Source organism: Heterodontus francisci, chromosome 6 (genome assembly GCF_036365525.1).
Source record: "Heterodontus francisci isolate sHetFra1 chromosome 6, sHetFra1.hap1, whole genome shotgun sequence".
NCBI classification, from domain to species: domain Eukaryota; kingdom Metazoa; phylum Chordata; class Chondrichthyes; order Heterodontiformes; family Heterodontidae; genus Heterodontus; species Heterodontus francisci.
Window position 1 is genome coordinate 47701301 of NC_090376.1, and position 20275 is coordinate 47721575.

General features: G+C 40.3%; 1 protein-coding gene across 14 annotated transcripts in view; it reads left to right on the forward strand.

Annotated features, from left to right (window-relative positions):
* The window catches only part of LOC137371289 (spermatogenesis-associated protein 13-like), a 413876-nt gene that overhangs the window by 238362 nt on the left and 155239 nt on the right, over window positions 1-20275 (forward strand). The window contains exon 1 of one of the 14 annotated variants that reach the window (XM_068033613.1): window positions 4931-5028. The exons of 12 other annotated variants lie outside the window; for them this stretch is intronic. In XM_068033613.1, coding sequence (XP_067889714.1) covers window positions 5017-5028 — 12 coding nt within the window. In that variant the 5' untranslated portion in view covers window positions 4931-5016. Of the gene's footprint in view, window positions 1-4930; window positions 5029-20275 lie in introns of those variants that run through there. One more of the 14 variants, XM_068033619.1, reaches the window with a different exon arrangement.

Genomic DNA, 20275 nt, shown 5'->3' on the forward strand with positions numbered 1-20275 from the left:
TAGCCCTTGTCCTTCTAGGCCTTAATTCCTTTTCCTGATGAAAATTGTGTCCAAAAGTGCAAGAGCATCTAATCCATGATAACCGCACAGAACGCATGACTCATAACTACCTGAAAAAAATCTAGGTATCTGTTAGAAGAATTGAATGAAAACTGATTGTAATGATCCTTATCGATAAGTCATGTTGAAATGATTATGCTCACATTTCGGGAAGAAACTATGCTCGTTGGTCTCCCCTGCTATGGGACAGCTGTGTTAGCTAACTTTTTTATAGCACAGTCTGCGGCAAACCATGGCGTGTGCTGAATAACATCCTCGAAATGGTATACACCTAGCTGTCCTGTCTTTATTCCTAAATAAACCAACAGTGCAGTGTACTTCTTCGCTTTAAATACATAGCTTGCAAAGTCTAACTACACAAATACTATCATTTATTTCTACTTGAGTGTACTAGAAAAAGCAAACGATTAATTATCTAGTCAGTGGATTTTCTTTAAGTATCTTTTTTTAAAACCAGACTTGTACTTCTGTGTAGGATGATTATTCAAGTTTTATGGCATTTAAATTTGAAATGTTGTCATATTTAAATTTCAAAAATTAATGAAACGAATTATGGCATTGATGGCATCATTGTGACATAGAGAGCTGTTGCAGATAAATTTAAAAAATTCGGTTACATATTTGGCAATCAGATAATAAAGAATATTTTGTGTTAGATTGGTGGCAGAAAGCTATCCACTGTACACCATTGAACACCAACCAACTTGTATAGTTACTCCATATAATGAAAATTCCTAAGACATAAGTTAGGGTGGTTAGGGGAGATGACTGAGTGCATAATTAAAAAGATACATTTTGGGGATTTTTTTTTTAAACTGGTGAGGCAGGTACCCATGTTAAGAGAATTAAGAGGAGAATTCAAGATTAAAGATATAGGAATGGTAGATGCTCATCCATTGATTATGGACATGCAGCTGATCAGAGCTAGAGGAGTATATGTGTGTGTTGAACAATAAGGCTGGAGAATATTGTTGATGGAGACTGGAATGAGAAATTTACAGTCTAGGATAAGGATTTTGAAGTTGATACCATGGAGGATAGGGATCCAGTGGAGGACACCTTAAATTAAAACTCAAGTCTCTCCATTGTCCTGTTCTTCCCTATCTCTGTAACCTCCCCAAATACTTTGCCAACTTGATCCCACTCTCTGAAATTCCCTCATTAAACCTCACTGCCTACTCACTTCCCCCTCCTCCTTTAAGACTTTCCTTAAAAACTAACTTTCTGATCACCAAGCTTTTGTCCACTCCTTTTAATCTTTCCTCTTTCTATTGGAAGAGACTAAATTTTGTCCAACAAAATAATGGAAGGCTGAAGCCATTGCCTTTGGTCCCCAACACAAACTCCATTTCCTAGCTACCAATTCCATCCCTCTCCCTGACAACTGTCTGAGGCTGAACCTGACCATTAGCAACCTTGGTGTCATACTTGAGATGAGGTTCTAACTACGTATCTGCTCCACCACCAAGACTGCCTACTTCCACCTCTGTAACATCACCTGACTCTGTCCCATCTCATTTCATCTGCTGCTGAAGCCCTCTACATTTGTTTCCTGCTGATTCCATCGGGCCCGATTTTAACACACTCAAGACCCATTCACTTACACAGAGTTAAAGTCAAGCCCATGCATGTGTTTGGGACAAGTGAGATGCTGAATTGAGCCACCGAACAAAACCAGAAAATGCGAGAAACAGCTAGCAGGTCAGCTGTATCAGTTTTGTTTGATTTCCAGCATCTACTGTATTTTACTTTGTGGCTTCGTTTTAAGATGAATACATTTTAAAAACTGCACTTTTTTGGGAAACAGATCTTTTGTTCTTTACAGATGTATAAGGACCTGCTATGTACTTCCAACAATTGGTAATATTTGGAGAGGTTCAGATATCAAACTAGAGCTCAGAAATAACTGTTGACAATATTAATGAACAAACACTTAGTGCATTGTATGACATTCACCTTCCTGTTGTAACAATAGAGTGGCTATTCCATTTTAAGTAAACTAGTTAATGCGTGTGTTAAAATAGCAGACCAAGAAATGCCACATGAATGCATTGAAGCCAGGTGTGCCCCCAGGTTTTTGCCTTTGTGGACCACTGAGCAGAATACCATGGAACCTTACAGATCATGTATAATGTTAAGTCAATATTCCCACTAATCTGTAAACATCTCCAGCTGCAAATTCTAACGGATCCTGCTGATCTTCATGCTGTTTCAGCCAACCAGCACTGCCACTAAAATAAGTTGACTGGTTATTTCACATTGCTGTTTGTGGGGTCTGGCTGTGTATAAATTAGCTGCCCGCATAACGATAGTGACTATACTTAAAAAGTTATTAATTGGGCTTGATGTGCTTTGGAACATCCTGAGGGCATGAAAGTCTTGTTGAATGGTGGAGCAAACTTGAGGGACCGTGTGGCCTCCTGCTCCTAATTCGTATGTAAATGCAAGATCGACCTTCTGATTTAGGATTTATCCATCATTAATGACTACTTTCCAATACTAGAAACTAAGTACAAGATAGATGTTTGCTGAGGACTGCATTCATGATGCTCCTATGAAAAAAAAAATCAATTTGGTTTCAAGATTTTTTGACTGGCATGGGGTGGATTTTGTGCTAACTTATATTGAGATATTGCTACAAGTTAATTTTAACTCATAAGAGATTAAGTCAGATGAGCTATCTGAGGAAAACCTATTCATCCTAACTGCTGGGATCAGACAAAACGTCTGTCAAATTTCTTGCATATCACTTTGAGACAATAGAGCTTGTTAATTCGCACAAAATATGTTGGAATGGCCCCATTTGTTTGAACCCACTGAGGGTGGGTGGCTGCAAGGATACCCACACTTAGGAGGGCAGTAGCAGTTTTGACTGGCAGCTCAACTGGCCACCCCCTGAAGTGGAGAGCTGGGGGGAAGGTCAGAGGGCAATTCCTTGGCTTACTATTGAGTTGGAGAATGCACAGTCTTCAGGAGCCTACAAAGAAAAACAGACACGAAGGTTAGGGCTGACTAGTTTGTGATCATCCTAGTCTTTTAAGTGAATTTAGTCTGTTAATAGACGTAAAATGACATGCTGTGTTTTCTATATTATGAGGAGCATTGTGAAATAGATTAACAGTTACTGAAAATGTATTTTTTTGGTTTATATATTGTATGTAAAATAAACCAGCTTGTTGGTTTACACGGGCCTTATGTCATTAAAGTAGTGATTAGTCTGCCTTCTCTAAGATAGACGAAATGCACAAACGAGATTACTGTGCGCAGTACGCACAAGGGGTTCTGCTGTTACAGCCCCAGGGTCTCACTAACCTGTGACTAAACATTGGCCAGTAAATTGTCGATTGTAGGAATTGTGGAGTCGTCTTGTGGGTGAGATGCTAAATGTGAAAGGTGTGGACACAAAATCTGTAGCACTCATCAGTGAGATAGATCTTTGCAAACTTCCAGGTCCACAAAATTTCAAGAGGGTAGCTAGTGACTAGGGAGCGTGGATGCAAAAACAACTCCATTGTTTTGGCTCTGAGTGCTAGTGGTGAGTGACAGGTTGGATTTAGCTCATGGGCCATAGTTTGGACATCCTACATTAATTCATCTGTTAATTTGGTCAACTAATTTCATGTTAGATTATATTTTCCCTGTGGGGAGTGCATGGATTCCGAATAAAACATCGAGACTGCTCAGGTGTCATGTCTAATAAAAAACATACAATAAATGATTTAAGTATATCATGGACTGCTTTGTATTTGTATGGAAGTGTTCCCACTGAGTGATATAGCCTCACTTTTTTTCTGAAAGATGGGTAAACGCTGAGTTGTACTACAATGTTGAGTGTGTTCTTTGTACAAGGTAGAAGTGACCGCATTTGTGCCCCTAAATGTATTTTCACCATTCAGTTTTAAATGATTGAAACCATCCTGTTTTTGGCAATGCTTAGATTTGATAGACCACCATGTCAGTTGAATGAACACATTGTGAATAATAGACCTGTAAACAGCAGTTATTCATTGCTGATGAATTGTTAAAACCCATTTGGAATAGTAGAAATGCAGTTAAATTTCACCACTGTTGGTTTTAGCATTATCCTGGGAAATTTAAATTAGAAACATTCATTAATTTAACACAGGCAACTTTCTCTGAACAGGCCTGATGAGAAGTTCTATGAATAAATTTTTAGAAGAAACCTGTATAGAAATGTGTTTTCATAGAAACTGAAACCTGAGTTGTGCAAATATGACAGTCTAACATTTCAGAAGGCCCTTAGCAGAGTAGCATTTAGACAGGCTTGTGATTTCAATGGAATGAAAATCAGGTGAGGTCTATAACAGAAGGGTCTTCTGCTCTGCCAGGTTATTGGCGAGGTGCTGAAGTTGAAAATTGCCCCACGATCTTTAACCATTGTTCTGTTTCCAGTAGTTGGTTCTCCCACTCTAATCAAAGCCTGTTGCCAGTTGAAGACGCAATATTTCCAATGTTAAATGCTAAAAAGGAATGAATTCAGTATTTATGTTTTAGTTTTAAAGACATTCTTAGATTTAGTGCTTCTGCAGTTTGTGCAGAGAATGCATTGAATTCCTGTGTTTACGTCACTCTATCTTAGTTCACAATCTAAATTATTTGAAATTTAATTGCACATAAGATGTTGCGATACAGAACATGCATACACAGAACAGGTCTCCATTTTCCAATTTGGCCTTCAGTGGACATAGAGAACCAGAGTTCACCGATTTAAGGTGATTGGTAAAAGAAGCAACAGCGACAGGAGGAAAAACTTGTTTACGCAGCGAGTGGTTAGGATCTGCAATGCACTGCCTGAGAGTAAGGTGGAGGCAGATTCAATCGAGGCTTTCAAAAGAGAACTGGATAATTATCTGGAGAGAAAAAAATTGGAAAGCTGCAGAGAACCGGCACAGACGCAGTGGGCTAAATGACGACCTCCTGTGCTGTAATCATTCTATGATTCTAGAGGTAACAGTACATAATATGAATGCAGGAAAGCAGGAAGAGGGGTGGGGGGCTTCATTTTAGTGTTGTACTGGTATGCTGTTTATAAGGCAAAAAGAATAAGGTCCTTTAGTCCTATTCGGGGTGCAATGCATATCATATATATATTTTATATGTAAGTACTTTTTGGTGGTCCCGTATGGACAATATTGCAAACATAGAAGATTGTAAATCTGTTTAAAAGAATGATTACTTGTTGCTGCAACCGTTAATTGCACTAGTATAAAATGTGGGAGTAAAGGAGGTGAAATTGAAGGCTATGTTGACAGCAAATAATATTCTCACCTAGAGTGGCAAGTAGGAGCTGAATCTGTTGTTGATTCAGTTCCTGTTTGTCATTGTGAATCTGAAGGAAAGAAAATCAGAGTAAATGAAACTCAGATTTCTTTGGTGAGTTTGAAGATGCCACATTGACCTTACTTATTATCTGCTCATGCTACTTTGTTTTAAGAAGTTCTTGTCCAAGATTATAGACAAAAGTACAGTCATTGCTAGTAAATACACAGTGTAAAATTCCTTCAGTTGCATCTCAGGCTGGGCTGCTCCTCCTGGCCCCATCAAAACAAAAGGGTACGCTTTCCACCCATTTGTACCTTTTAATTGCAATCAGAAACTTATGTGCATGATGGGATCCTGATTTGCATACTTTAATGAGCTTTCTGCCTGCTTCCGATGGGCACCTTTGTAAAAGCCCTGGGCAAATTGGTGACAGGCAAAACTGCAGAACTCTGACTTTAGGATCATACCAGCCTGTTCCTGCCAGGCTGATCGAGCTAAAATCAGCCCATTGGTTTCTTTGCAGTTTCAGTAAATGATAAACAGTGGAACATTTTCTTTAGCTAATTATTTAATTTTTCATCAGGATGTTGTTTATGGCATACCAGTGAAACAGTTTGATTAACATAAATTATTGATGAAACACTTGTACTTTGTTTTTTCAATGTGTGGTTTGTCAACATTGGAGAATGGAAAAGGATGAGAAAATTAATGTGAAAGAATTACACTGAGAATTCATCTTATTTGCTTATTGCATTGCTATTCAGTTGTAGTTACTATGTAACTGAAGCTAACTTAGCTGTTGATGCTTGCCAATCCAAACATTAGTTTCTGTACTATGGTACAGGCCGAAGTTCACATGTCTGAGCTTAGTCTTTTACTGCTCTCGTCAATGATAATTTGGACTGGTTACTAAATAATTTATTGGGGTGAGCTGGACTTGGTTTTTAACTTAAGGTTTCTAATCTAGGTTAATCGAGAATAAATTGGGGTACTGTATTTGTTTGATTTTAATATAAATACTTTAATATACTTCATGTTCTAGTAAAATTACTTTGTAGATAGCCATTGTAGAATGTTTGTGTAAAATATGCTAGCACAGTTTTTTTTTTAAAGCCTGTCTCCTGGAAGGAAAGAAACAACATCTGGAAAGTTGTTGCATGTGGCACTGTAAAAGACCATCTTTACATCACTTACTTAAGTGAAAGCAGAAAGTCAGCTGTTCATATTCTGGCTGACAACTTTATCTCACTACCTGCTAACTGAATAACCTGCTGCTGAGCTTTTAAGCAAAGAATAATATATACAGGTTGACTCCCATTATCTAGAGTTAACCGTTCTCAAAGAAGGAGCTGAATTGAGGTTTCCACTGGAGTGCAAGGCTTGGCGAGTGCTACAGTAATACATGTTTCTGATCATGAGTTTGCGAGTTCAGTGGTACTTGTAAGCAGAGTCCTGTGATATCTTTGTGTTTTGCTATTGAGGACACAACAATTCTTAGTGTTGCCTTCAATTTGGAATGTGAAATAAAGGGAGAGTTCATGTTTTTTAATCTGTTCATCCATGTGACATCAGTGTTTGCTACCCTTTGCTGATGCTGCTTCCAATTATCAGTTAATTGAAGATCAGTGAATCTCGCAGAACTCTTGGAAATGTGGATCTCTCCCTCTGTTTTACACTCATGGCAAGCACTGTACTCATCCTTTCACGCTCAGCGGAAGTAGATTTACCAAAAACAAATCAGTTCTATTGACTTTATGGGGAGTGGTGGGGATTAGATATAGCATGCACCTACCGGTTATTGCATAATGGGATGTATTTCTATTACATGTTTAATGTGATTAAATATGGACTATAATCCAGAATTGGGCTGGTTTACAGTTAGATTGCATCATCTTTTGGACGGTATTGTCTCTGTCAGTGTTAGGTTATGATGGGACTGCTGCTGCACAAATCTCTAACAAAATCCATTCACCAAAGCTATAGTATTATAATCCATACCTTTCATATTCCAGACTCAACACGATGGCTATCCTGTGTTACTTAAGTACAGAATTGTTTTTTGGGCAAGATTAATTTTTAACAGGAGTAGTTACTGCACTTTTTCACTTTTCTTTATCAGCATTTATGAAAATTGTTAGTCTTGGCCAATCTAAAGACATTTTAGATTTAATGTATGTGATTGGAGAGAGAGAGAGACACTCCGATGTAGACTGGTGGCCTTAATATGCTGTTGCCCACTGTTTTAAGCTTAATGGCGATATTGTTCCTCAAACATTTTGCCAGTAACTGATGTGGCTCTTGAGAGCTACATGAGCTTCGGATATCATAGGGGGGCAGGGGGGCGGTGTTTCTGTAGGTTGCCAACCTTACATTGGTGAGTGCCATTGAATGTGGGAGAGGCTGCCAACATTCCATCAACATTAAAATGCATTAAAACTAAATTGAACTGGTAACAGCATTTTTTATTTGGCCCAACTCTGGGTATCTCACCATAATTTCACCAAAAGTGAGAAGGGATTACTTCATCTAAATTTGAATGCAAAAGGAAATTTTAATCTCAATTATGTGAATTGAAGGATTAAAAAGTGTTTTTTGTTGTTTAGTTTTGTTTCTCAAAAATGCTCGAAATAACAGAAACTGATGATTGAGAGTGCACTTACACTTTAACTTTGGTGTCCCCCAAGGAAAGTGACCTTGCACTACTGTTCAAACTTGCACATTGCAGATGTGGGGTTTACACTTGATCTGACTCTGGAGAACAGTGGAGTGAGACTGTCCTCCAGGGCTCTGGTGTCAGAGGTCAAGTTGTAACTCTGGAATGAAATCAGTCTGCTTTTTACTGAACCTACACCTGTACTTTAAATGTATCCCAACCCCGTTAGTATAATTTATTAGATTTCCTGTCACACTGGCTCATGCTGAAAGCTAGTGGAATGTTGGCCTTTATCTAAAGGGCTTTGGAATAGAAAGGGAGGAAGATATGCATCAATTCTACAGAGCCTTGCTCAGGCCCCATCACTGAATTTAGCTTTGGGCGTTGCACCTCAGGAAGGATATATTAACCTTGTAAGGGGTACTGTGCAGATTAATCAGAATAATACCAGAATTAGAATTTTCTCCCCCGAGCTGCTGTGATGCTGTGTCAGTTGTTTTAAGACAGTCTGACAGATTTTTATTGGGTGTCAAGGGATATGAATGAATCAAAGGCGGGTAAATGAAGTTGATGTACAGATCACCCATAATCTACTAGAAAGACGGAACAGTCTTGAGGGTCCAGATGACCTACTCCTGTTCATTAGTTCCTGTATTCTGTATTCACCTATTATTCAGATATACACACTTTTCAGCCGGAGTCATTAGATAGGAATCCGGAGCAGGAACCCTGGCTGATTTTCCGCTCCCTGGCCCAGGAGCACTAAGACCAATGGAAGTACTCCTAATTCTACCTTTACTTTAGTACTTGTTTAGTTTGACTGGCATCTGTGAGTTGACCTCTTGACTTTATACTATTAGATTCCATCTCCTTACCCCTGTAGCATTATAAATCCAGTTTTTCACAAAAAGTTGAGTGCAAGTATAAAAGCAGTTTACTACAGTACTTTCCTAGTTGATCTGTCTATTTCAGTCCCGTTCTGGATGGTACATTCATAAACTGAGCTTGCAAGGACTGTGAAATTTTGTCGGAGAGAATAAAAATTTAGCTGAATTCCTGAGTTGAGAATTTATTCCTGCACTCAAAATTTTACCTCTCAACTACAACAGCTTGCATTTTTGTTGCAACTTAGTGCCAAAGTGGCATACCAAAAAATGAGAATTGGGCCAAACAAGGAGATGTTGGGAGGGAGTAACCAAAAGGTTGGTGAAGGAGGTGTGTTTTAAAGAAGTTTAAAGAGTTCCGAAGAAGGGTCACTGACCCGAAACGTTAACTCTGCTTCTCTTTCCACAGATGCTGCCAGACCTGCTGAGTGAATCCAGCATTTCTTGTTTTTGTTTCAGATTTCCAGCATCCGCAGTATTTTGCTTTTATTTTAGTGTTTTAAAGAAGCCTTGAAGGAGGAAAGGGAAGTTAGTTGCCGAGGAGTTTAAGGATAGAATTCCAGAGAGTGGGGCCTATGCAGCTGAAAGCACAGCTGCCAAGGTTGGAGGTGCACAAATGGACAGAGGAATAGAGAATTTGAAGAAGGGAGGGAGGTGGAGAATAAATTTGTAGGCCATTACAAATATAGGGAGGGGTGAAACCATGTCCGGATTGCAAAGGATGAGAATTTAAATTTCAGGTGTCACTTTCCTAATGTTCTTGTGTACAGTTAAATTAAATAATTGCGGGAGGTGTAACACCTGCCCTTTTACCTTCTCTCTCCTCACCATCCAAGGCCCAAACACTCCTTCCAGATGAAGCAGAAATTTACTTGTACTTTCAATTTAGTATACTGCTCACAATGTGGTATGCTCCATATTGAGGAGACCGGATGCAGATTGGGAGACCGCTTTGTAGAACGCCTCCGCTCAGTCTGCAAGCATGACCGCGAGCTTCCGATTGCTTGCCATTTTAATTCACCATCTTGCTCTCGCCCACATTTTTGTCCTTGGCCTGCTGTAGTAATCCAGTGAAGCTCAATGCAAGCTCGAGGAACAGCACCTCATCTTCCTGTTAGGCACTCTACAGCCTTCTGAACTCAACATTGAGTTCAACAATTTCAGAGTATGACTGCCTTTTTTTAATTTTATTTTTAAACCATGTCTCTGTCTTAAACTTGTTTTTTTATGTTTTTCCTTTCAGATAGAGCTGTTCATTATTCTGCCAGTAACACACTCTCTGGACTAATGCTTTGTCTTTTACAATAGCTATCAGAAATCCCTTTGTCTTTTCTTACATCACTGTCATGTAATCTCTCCTGCCCGCTGCCCTATCACACGCCTTCCGTTTTGTTCTTATTCCCCCACCCTCCCCCCTTTCACTTGCTCAAAGCCTATTACATTTCTAACTTTTGCCAATTCTGATGAAAGATCACAGACCTGAAATGTTGTCTCTGTTTCTCTCTCCACAGATGCTGCCAGTCCTACTGAGTATTTCCAGCACTTTCTGTTTTTATTTTGTCCTTAAGTACATATACTTTGTAATTTATGGCTTCTCATTTAGCTTTAAGCTACCTTTTCAGGTGTTGCATGTAAGGTTGAGGTGATAAATTGATCAAGCTTAGTTGGATTAATTTTAGAGGGTGCGCTTTCTTTAATAAAGTGTGCTAACTTTGGAGATGCAAAGTTCTGTACATGCTCAGGTTGGCCATGACATTTCAGCAAGCATTTGTGGACTGGTAGCAATGATATTTACACATGGGGACTTCACTGAAATGCACTGCTGCCACTGCAGTTGGCTATAGGACTCCTGTGCAACTGGTGGTTGAAGAACATAATAACAGCTTAAAATCATGTAAAACCAATTCTGTGCAATTGGCCACCAGCTAGATGCATGTTGTTGTAAACTAAAATGTAATTCAATTTGGCTTTTCTCATATTTAGTTGTCTGCAAAATGTGGCTTTATTAAAAAAAAATCATGGTGATCAATCAAAACCTGTTTGCTTGTATACTGGTCGATGCTTGTTAATGAGAACATGGCAGACTCTTCTTCCTGGTTAGCTGGTTGGTCAAGCATTGTTGCTGATTCAACCTAATTAAATGGTTTGTGTTGGGTGTGCTGCTGATTGGCTAGTGTGGTTTATATACAGTAATAAGTAGATTACTGGACAAATTGACTGCCAAAAATAATCTGTCATACTAAAATATTTATATAGTACATGGTGTAATTGTCAGACAATTGGAACACAGGAAGGGCTGGGTGATCCATATCAATTTGTTGGTGGATGCCAGTAATTGTACATTATCCATACTCATTCAGAATGAACAGTGTGCATGTCCCATGGTTCCATGCCACTATGACCTGACAGCATGACATTAATACCTTTTAATATTGATTTCTGATGTGGGAGTTTCTGGACCAGTTTCAATTTGTCCCTGAAACTATTCTGCAGATCACTATTAATCACCGATGAACTGGAACTTGGTTTCCAAAGATCCCAGGGAATTTATATTGCCCCTTGGAAACAATAATGCACTAAAAGTGGAAAATGATGTGGTTTCTAAGTGATTGCATAAATGGAGCATTAATCATAGAATTACATCAAAGTCGGCATTGGATGTATTTTGGCTGTTATTGTATTAAAGGAACACACTAACCTGTACATTCATATTTTTTATTTTAACTGAAATGCTTCCTCTAAATATATAAGGGGAAATTTTATCATGGGGCTGAATTTTATGGGCCCCCCGAGGCGGGTCTGGGGTGTGGCGGCATGGAGAATCTCGACTGGGCGGCAGAGGGCCTGTCGCCATGCGAACTTCCCGGGGGTGGAATAGGCCGACAATGGCTTTCCCATCCAGTGGCCAATTGAGGCCCTTAGGTGGCCTCATAACAACAGCTAATTAAGGGCCTTGTCCCGCTGCTGCTGGGATCTTACCAGTGGTGGGGAGGTGGGCCTCCGCCACATGGTGAGGTTGCCTTTTAACACGAGGCGACCTCCTTGCAGGCTTTGTGAGGTGGGGGGGGGGGGGAAATTCCTCCTCCGTGGGCAATCTGTGGCTCGATGGGAACCTCTTCACCCCCAGGACCCCCTCCCCTTTGACTGCATGACCATCCCCTCACTGAGGCCTTCCGGACTGGCCCTGGTGACCCTGCCTCACCTACCTCTGGTCCGGGGTTCCATTGCTGGGCCTCGGTCCAAGGCCTCTGCGGTTGTGGCAGTGGCCACCGCTTCTGGTGGCATTGCCAATGCTGCTGGCCCTCTGATTGGCTGACAGTTCATGGAGGCTGGACCCCCATCTTTAAAAGGATGGTGATCCTGGGTCCTGGAACTTTGATGGAAAAAGAGGATCGCTCAGAGGGTGTCTGGAAAAGGCTGAGGTGGGGTTAACACCCCCCCCCCCCCCGCCCCCCAACCCCGGCCTTTTTGGTGTGGTGCCGGGAGCCCCGTCTCCTACACAAAATCCAGCCCTTGAGTGGGCAGGTTAATGTTTGGGCCTCATGTAAATACTGCAGCACTATCTCTTGCCCAAAACTGATGGGAATGTTGTGCGGGAACAGAAATTGGGACAGGTACCAAGGGCGTCAAACCCAAAGGAACTTTGCCTGGCATGAACTTAGTGTATGTGCGTGCGGGGGAGGTGACGCAGTTTGTACAGGCTGGGAGAGAGAGGCAAAGCCTGGACTGGAGAGGTCCAGTGATTTCTTGTGGGGCGTAGCAAAGCAGTCCTGCTTGTCTTCATCCACAAGGAATCAGCAACAGCAAAATTAAATACGTGGCTTCTTTGGGCTCCTCCCCTGACTGCTGCCAGGTCCTGTTTTAGATTAGATTAGAGATACAGCACTGAAACAGGCCCTTCGGCCCAACGAGTCTGTGCCGACCATCAACCACCCATTTATACTAATCCTACACTAACCCCATATTCCTACCAAACATCCCCACCTGTCCCTGTTGTACAGTTTGGTCCTGTATAGGGTTCTAGTAATTTTACATTAAAATCACTTTGCCGTTATTGGACCACAACTTTCATACTTAAATGAAGTCCCATCTGCCTATGGTGGGCAATCTCCACACTGCTGGAATTCAGTTAAAATGGTAGGGTTGTGGGGTGGGGTGCGCGGGAAAGAAAACGCTGTGGCAATGCAGCCAATTTGCTAAGATGCTATTTTAAACTTCATTGTCACTACTTCCTCAGGGCAGATTGGGTTAAAATCAGATCAATAGTATTATAAAACTGTCGCATATGGATTGAGCCCTCTGCAGCTGTTACCACTAAATCCATGTTACCTGCATTAAACTGTGCATCTGTGATGTGTGAGTGCCTTGCATGTTTCACTTGGCTCATTTGGGCTGGCATATTTCTTGGAAAAACAGTTTTGAAAGAAAATGTGAAAATGAAAATATTTGAAAGAATTTGTTTGAATTAACAGCCTTTTTATAAAAAATAAAGTCTAGGGATTACATTAAGGGGTTGTTTTGTCCTGGGATTTCAAAAAATCTAAAATAAGCTTGTGCTGCTCAAGTTCTCGGACACATTCAGTTACCAAATTATTAAATGTTTTTATTTTATTAATTATGTATTTGTTCCTATATTTTAGTTAAACCTGATATGATAAGTATCTGAATTCCTCAACGCCTTTGACAATCAGTGGCTCTTGCTCCTGTTTATTAGCCTCCACTCTGCATTTTTTCAGTGCTTGGCAACAGTTTATTGCTTTGCATCAATTATAAACAAACTAGTAGTAGTATTTTAAAAGGTTTTAGTTAAAGGCAGTTGCAATTTGTTTTGACTTGCAAAAATACTTCATCTAGTTTGATATTTTTGAGAATATTCACTGGCTCTTTGAATTCCTCTTTATGTTGGCTAATAAAAAGGATGGTGTGTGGCTGTATGGCTTCTTTTCAGTATGCTTATCTCAATCGAAGCAGTGTGCCTGAGCTTCCATAACCATCATGTTGTATGTGTGCTGATATGTTTTTTTAGGTGCAGATTAGGTGTGAATATCAAGTGTTCTCTTGACTCACCTCTCCTTTAAGACACTCCTTAAAACCTACCTCTTTGACCAAGCTTTTGGCCAACTGATCTAATATCTCCATTTGTGGCTCGGTGTCCTATTTTGTTTTATAATGCTCCTGTGAAGTGCCTTGGGACATTTTATTAAGTTAATGGTGCTATATAAATATAAGTTATTGTTGTTAATATTCCTGCTGCCACATCGATGCTTTTAGTCGCCTGTGGGCGAAAGACCATTATCTTAATAATGAAAGTCCCAGCTGTGAAGCCTCTCTCTTGCACTACTAGGTTCACTGGTTCAATGGCCTGTGACTTTAGGGAATATTTCATTGAGAAATGTACACTACAGTTTACTGGTATTTGCTTCAAGCACAGTGACAGAAATCTTGTAACATAACATGTAGACCATATGTGTTAAAGTTGCATGACCTTGCCAGGTTATACCCTGAAAACCAGAGGCAGTCATCTGATAAGTGCATTAGGAAAGGAAAATCATGCTTAAAATTGAGTTGCAAATTTTAAGCAATTTGCATTTTAATTTGTGATGTTGCATTCTCATTTAAATTTCAATCACTTTTCAAAACATATATTCTTCACTGCCCTCCCCCCCCCCCCCCCCCGCCTTTACATTTGAAGTCTTTTCTTTTTGATAAATTATCAGGATTGTGCAGTTTTAAATATTTTGCTGATGTTTTCAAAGTTTTATATCTGCAAAATCCCAAGGATACAGCCAGCGTAAACCTTTATAAATTTTTTTTTGGAGTTGCATAGGGTCAAAACCCATCTGAGTTGGTCAGAATTGGGTGCAGTTCAGCTGATTGTTGTACAAATGCAATGAGCATCTGAGCAGTGCTGGCGCTCACTGGCACTGCAATTCTGTACAAGAAAGAGCTGCCCCCCCCCCCCCCCCCAATAATTTGAGATCTGCTAATTTGAAGATTTTATTGCAACTTAGAGCTGGGATTTCAGGCATCAGCTGTTAGCCGAACATTTCCGGCTGCCTGTTCAGCACTGGCAGAATTTTACAGCTTTGCGGGAAGGTTGCACTGTGTGGGAGTGGCAGGGTGTGCCAGGCATGTGATTTAATTTTTTTAAAATTGGGTATCCCATTCAGTGCTTGGTCTAAATGGGTGCTGTGAGGAAGAGTTCCAGATTTCCACCAACCTTTATGCGAAAAAGTGCTTCCTGATTTTTTACTCCTGAATGGTCTAGCTCTAACTTAAAGATTATGTCCCCATGTTCTGCAGTCCACCACCAGAGGAAATAATGTCCCTGGATCTAGCCTATTGAACCCCTTTTATCGTTTTAAATACCTCAATTAGATCACTCCTCAAACTTTTAAGTTTGTACCCCCTATAGGGTCATTGTATCTTTCCTGAGGTTCGGTGCCCAAAACTGAACGCAGTACTCGAGATAGAATCAAATGAAGGCTCTAGACAACTAAGGCATAACTTCCTTTTGTATTCCAACCTCCTTGAGATAAAGGCCAACATTCCAGGAGCTTTTTTGATTTTTGTACCTGTGCTCTAACTTAGTGATTTGTTGCATGGACACCGAAATCCCTTTGCTTATCCATAGTTCCTAGTCTCTTGCCATTTAAGAAAATATTCTGATGTGTCTTTCATGCATCCAAAGTGTCAGCAGTGGTTGCATACTCGTCTCTTTGACGGTTTAAGTCCCACTCAGGACTTGAAAATATTATCTGGGTTAACATTTCAGTGCAGTACTGAGGGACTGCAGCATTGTTGGAGGTGCTGTCTTTTAGATGAGACATTAAACTGAGACCCTGTCTGCCCTCTCAGGTTGACGTAAAAGATCCCACATAAAAGACTACTCTTCAAAAGTACTTCATTGGTTATAAAACACTTTGGGATATCTTGAGGTTGTGAAAGGCACTATACAAATGTAAGTCTTTTTCCCCCCAAAGTAGATGACCTCACACGTCCCCCATTGAACTTCAGCAGCCACCGTTTTACTCATTCACTTAATTGGTCTATGTTCCTTTGCAACTTCCTGCTGTCATTTACACAGTTTACTGTGCCTTTTGATTTTTTGTCATCTGCAAACTTGGATATACAACTTCCTATTCCTTTATGCTGGTCATGTACTGCTCTAGTAGCCAATGTGGGAGTGAAGGGAAATACTGCAACATATGTGTATCTGTTTTTGGGTCTGAACTTGTGGATGACTTATTTGTTAATGGTTATGATGGCATTTTCAAGAAAAACTAAATAAATTGATTGAAAGCAATTAACTTATTAAAAAGGGATCGACACTCTGTAAATTTTTCCTGAATGCTTCCCTCTATCTATCAGCGCAGCATAATACAAGAACATCCAAGCTTTTAGGCTTTATGCAGTTATGGGGGCAAGCTAATGAGCCACTGGGACCATATATTACTTTTAAATCAATTAATCTGTATATATTGTAAGGTGTTGCTGATAGGTTTTCTGTTTTTGCATTTATCCATCAATGAGGCGCCAATGCAAAGAATAGCCCTTTCTGAAGTTCCAGGCCTACAAAATTCAACCAGTGCACACCAGAAGATGATAAAAATAAGAGTGAAAGGATTGGGGTTTGATGAACCATATTGCTGAGCGTTGGGCACAGTTAAAATAACATTTGCTGACAAAAGGTCTTAATATCACAAAAATATTTACTGCATGATTTTCTTTAGTTTTCTGCAATTACCCCTCACTTTTCCTCTTCTCATGCGGATATTGTTCCACAGGGGTGATGATTCTCTGCCTAAGCCAATGGTCATATTTTATGTCAGTTTGCACAGTATCCACAGGATCTCTATGTGGAATGACACTTCATTTCAATCCTCTCCTTACTTTCCATTCACATAACTGCTACAAGTGTGAATCACTGGTTAGAAATCAAGTATAGACACTCTAACTGAAATTTCTGTCTCCCCTCTCTAGTTTAGGAAGGCCAAGACAATTGTAGTACTCACAGTGTCAGTCCCCCTGAGATGCAGTAACTGTGCACAGATGACTGACTGACTATGGATCGCCTTGCCTCAGTAGCACTCATGCACATCTTTTCATCCTCCCTAAATTAGTGAGTGTTTTATTACTGAAAGTTTGCAGATTCCGTTCCTCCTCCGACATTAAGCCTGCCCATGTAGTATCCTTTTCTTCCCTTCTGTCTTTGTTTGATTTTTAACTTATTTTTGTTTAAATAGTTAGTACTGATGACCTTACTGGGGCAACTCTTTCTTTCTGGCGGTTTCCTGGATTATGCAAAGAGTACACCTTTTAAACCAAAAAGACCAAACTAAAAATGTTGTAATGAATAACTCTTTGCATTTTAGAAAGGATCCTTTTTGACTGCAATAAACTTTAAAATATAAATATCAGGATCAAGGACTATATAGCAGCTTCTGTTCAGTTTACTTCTAAGATACCTTTTTGTGTTTATTAGAATTTATCAAGCTGCTTTTTTTTCATAAGGTACATCGCAGTGCTCATCTATATGTGAACAAATAGTGAACTTGACAGAAATGGTGGCATCAGTTTACTTTGTGATAGCTGGCTATGTAATCATTTGCCTAGTGAATTACCCAACAACATTGTATTGTAATGAAATCATTTGCACCCAATGATGTTTTATCGCTGTGTGATTTGTACCTTTTGTCCTATCAAGTAGTAGGGAAATGACATCAAAACCAACATTGAACTGTATCTTGAAATCTTTGAATTGATGTCATAGAGTCAGCATCTAAACTCACTATTATTGATCAAGGAAGTAATTTTTTGCATTTTAAACTTTTTCCAGTGGAGATTATTCGATCATCTGGGATCAGATATGATTAATTGCAGTGAAAATTACTGTTTTCCCTTTTTAAAATCATCATCCCAGTGTGGAACTGAGCCATATGTGGCAGAGGAACATCCTGTTTTCAATCCCCAGTCGGTGCTAAGTTAACTAATCTCATCTGGGGTAGCTGTTGGGACACTGTCTTGGCCTCAGTGGGGTGGGGGGGGTTGTTGGTGGGGGTGGGGGGGGGGGGTGGTGGTGGTGGTGGTGGGGGGGGGGCGGGGGGAGGAGTGGGCCTGTCTGGCTGAGTTTGTGTAGGGAATTAGGAAGTGGATCAGGAGCTAGGGCTTGGAATTTTGCATGGGAACTGATCAACGTGGCTTTGGTCATGCCAGTGTTGAACTGCAACAAATTCTGGCTCATGCATGATTCCAAGTTATGACAGCATGTTGCCCATCACAGTAAATGTTGTGGAATTAAAAGGGAAGGGAGAAGGATGGTGAAGAGACAAAGCTGGCTACACACGAGGACTAGTCATGTGTAGTGGGCAGGGGATTGCCCAAAACTCCTGGGGCAGAAAGTCTAAAATCCTGACCTGTTTGTTGCCCTGAGGTTTGATGGTACACTCATGTAGCCCACAAAGACTAAATTTTGGATACCCCTGCTGTCGGGCAATGCCCCCACCTGCCAAGAATGAGGAAAATTAATTTTGCCACATGAACATTGATTTTTTTTTTAGTTTAGAGATACAGGCACTGAAACAGGCCCTTCGGCCCACCGAGTCTGTGCCGACCAACAACCACCCATTTATACTAATACTACATTAATTCCATATTCCCTACCACATCCCCCCCCATTCTCCTACCACCTACCTACACTAGGGGCAATTTACAATGGCCAATTTATCTATCAACCTGCAAGTCTTTGGCTGTAGGAGGATTTTTAAACTGTTGGTGAAGAAATAACTTGCTTTAAAAAACAATTGGAGACTTTGGCTGGAGAGAGACATGAGCATATCAACAGACAGTACTTCAAAGGACAAAGGAGCTATTTCCTTCTCCAATTTAATCCACAATGGACTTTTGATTACCAGACGTTGAAGGTGGAAAGGCTAGCATTCCAGATTAACTGCTAAAATGGCAAAATACTTACAGACCTGGTCGGACCGGTTTGGTCACATGGCTGGTTGAATATTGGAGTTTTTTGACTTTGAACTTCCAACAGAGAATTTAAAATCAGAAGGCTGTTTTCTTTTGGACTGAGAACACCTCTCCTCTGTCTGCTCTCATCTCGCTCTCGCCATCTTCGGAATCCATTGAAGACACATGAACCCCAAGAGAGAAAGGTCTCCTACAGTGAACAAGGTTTAAGAAGAATACTGGGCCCCAACGAAAAGCAAGACTATGTACAAAAGGACTACAGTGAGCTCGAAGCACAGTGACCAAGAAACTCCTGATATTACGTCAAACCCCTCCATTTTATTTTTCTTCTCTTTTCTGTCCCTATTTGCATGTGTATCACCTGTGCATGCTAGCATGGGTGCTTTGTATATCTGTAAACGTTAACTGTATTAGAGTTTAAGTTTAAGGTTTAATAAATTTCACTCTTTTTTAAACTTAAGAAAACCTGTTTATGCTCATTTCTTTGCCTTTATAATAGAAAGTGGCGATCAAGGATTCACCAAAGGGGGAGCTCAAAATATTGTGTTTAAAATTAAACCCTGTTTACAATAAGACAAGGTGAAGATAATAAAAGACCCCTAGACACCTTTCCCACTAGGTCATAACACTGCAGTAGAATATTTTGATTAATGGGGTTTGTGTAGAATATATTCTGACCTAAATACATTCTCTTCTGCTTCATCCAAAATTTATCTGCCAAAATATCTTGCTTACGGTAGGGTTGTTTTGGTGATGGACTGGATATGGAGTTTGAAGCTGAACTTGGATGAGAAGGACATCAAGATTATACAATATTTGCTCGGGTTTTATTGGGAAACTGAGAGATAGACCAGGAGCTATGACAGAATTTTGCATAGAAACTGAACAAGATATGGTTGGTCATACCAGCGTTGAACACAAACAAATTCTGGTTTGATGTCATGGACAGGCATTTGAACAGCACAGTGATAGTTGTGGAATTGAGGTTGGCATTGTAGAGGCAAAGCTAGATATTTGGCACGTATATGAGGGCTAACCATATGCTTGTGGATAATGTGGGGCAACATATAAATGAGGAATAGGAAAGGGCTAAAGATTTTTTAAAAAACCTTGTGGAGTATGCTGGAGATGGCTCCTCAAGGCCTCAGGGAACTCGGGCAAACAGGAACATATCTGCCTCTCCTTCTCGAGGAAGGCCCTCCTTGTCTGTGATCTCCCGCCTCTTCCCCCCCCGCCCCCAGATAACAGTGCTCTGAGATCCAAAACATGCATTTTGTCCTACTTGTCCTACTCAACAAGTGCCCCATCTAAACATCCATCCACCCTTCCCCCCCCAGATAACAGTGATCTGAGATCCAAAACATGCATTGGGCAGGAGTCTCCTCCATGCCTTTCACCTTGAGAAAGAGCTATC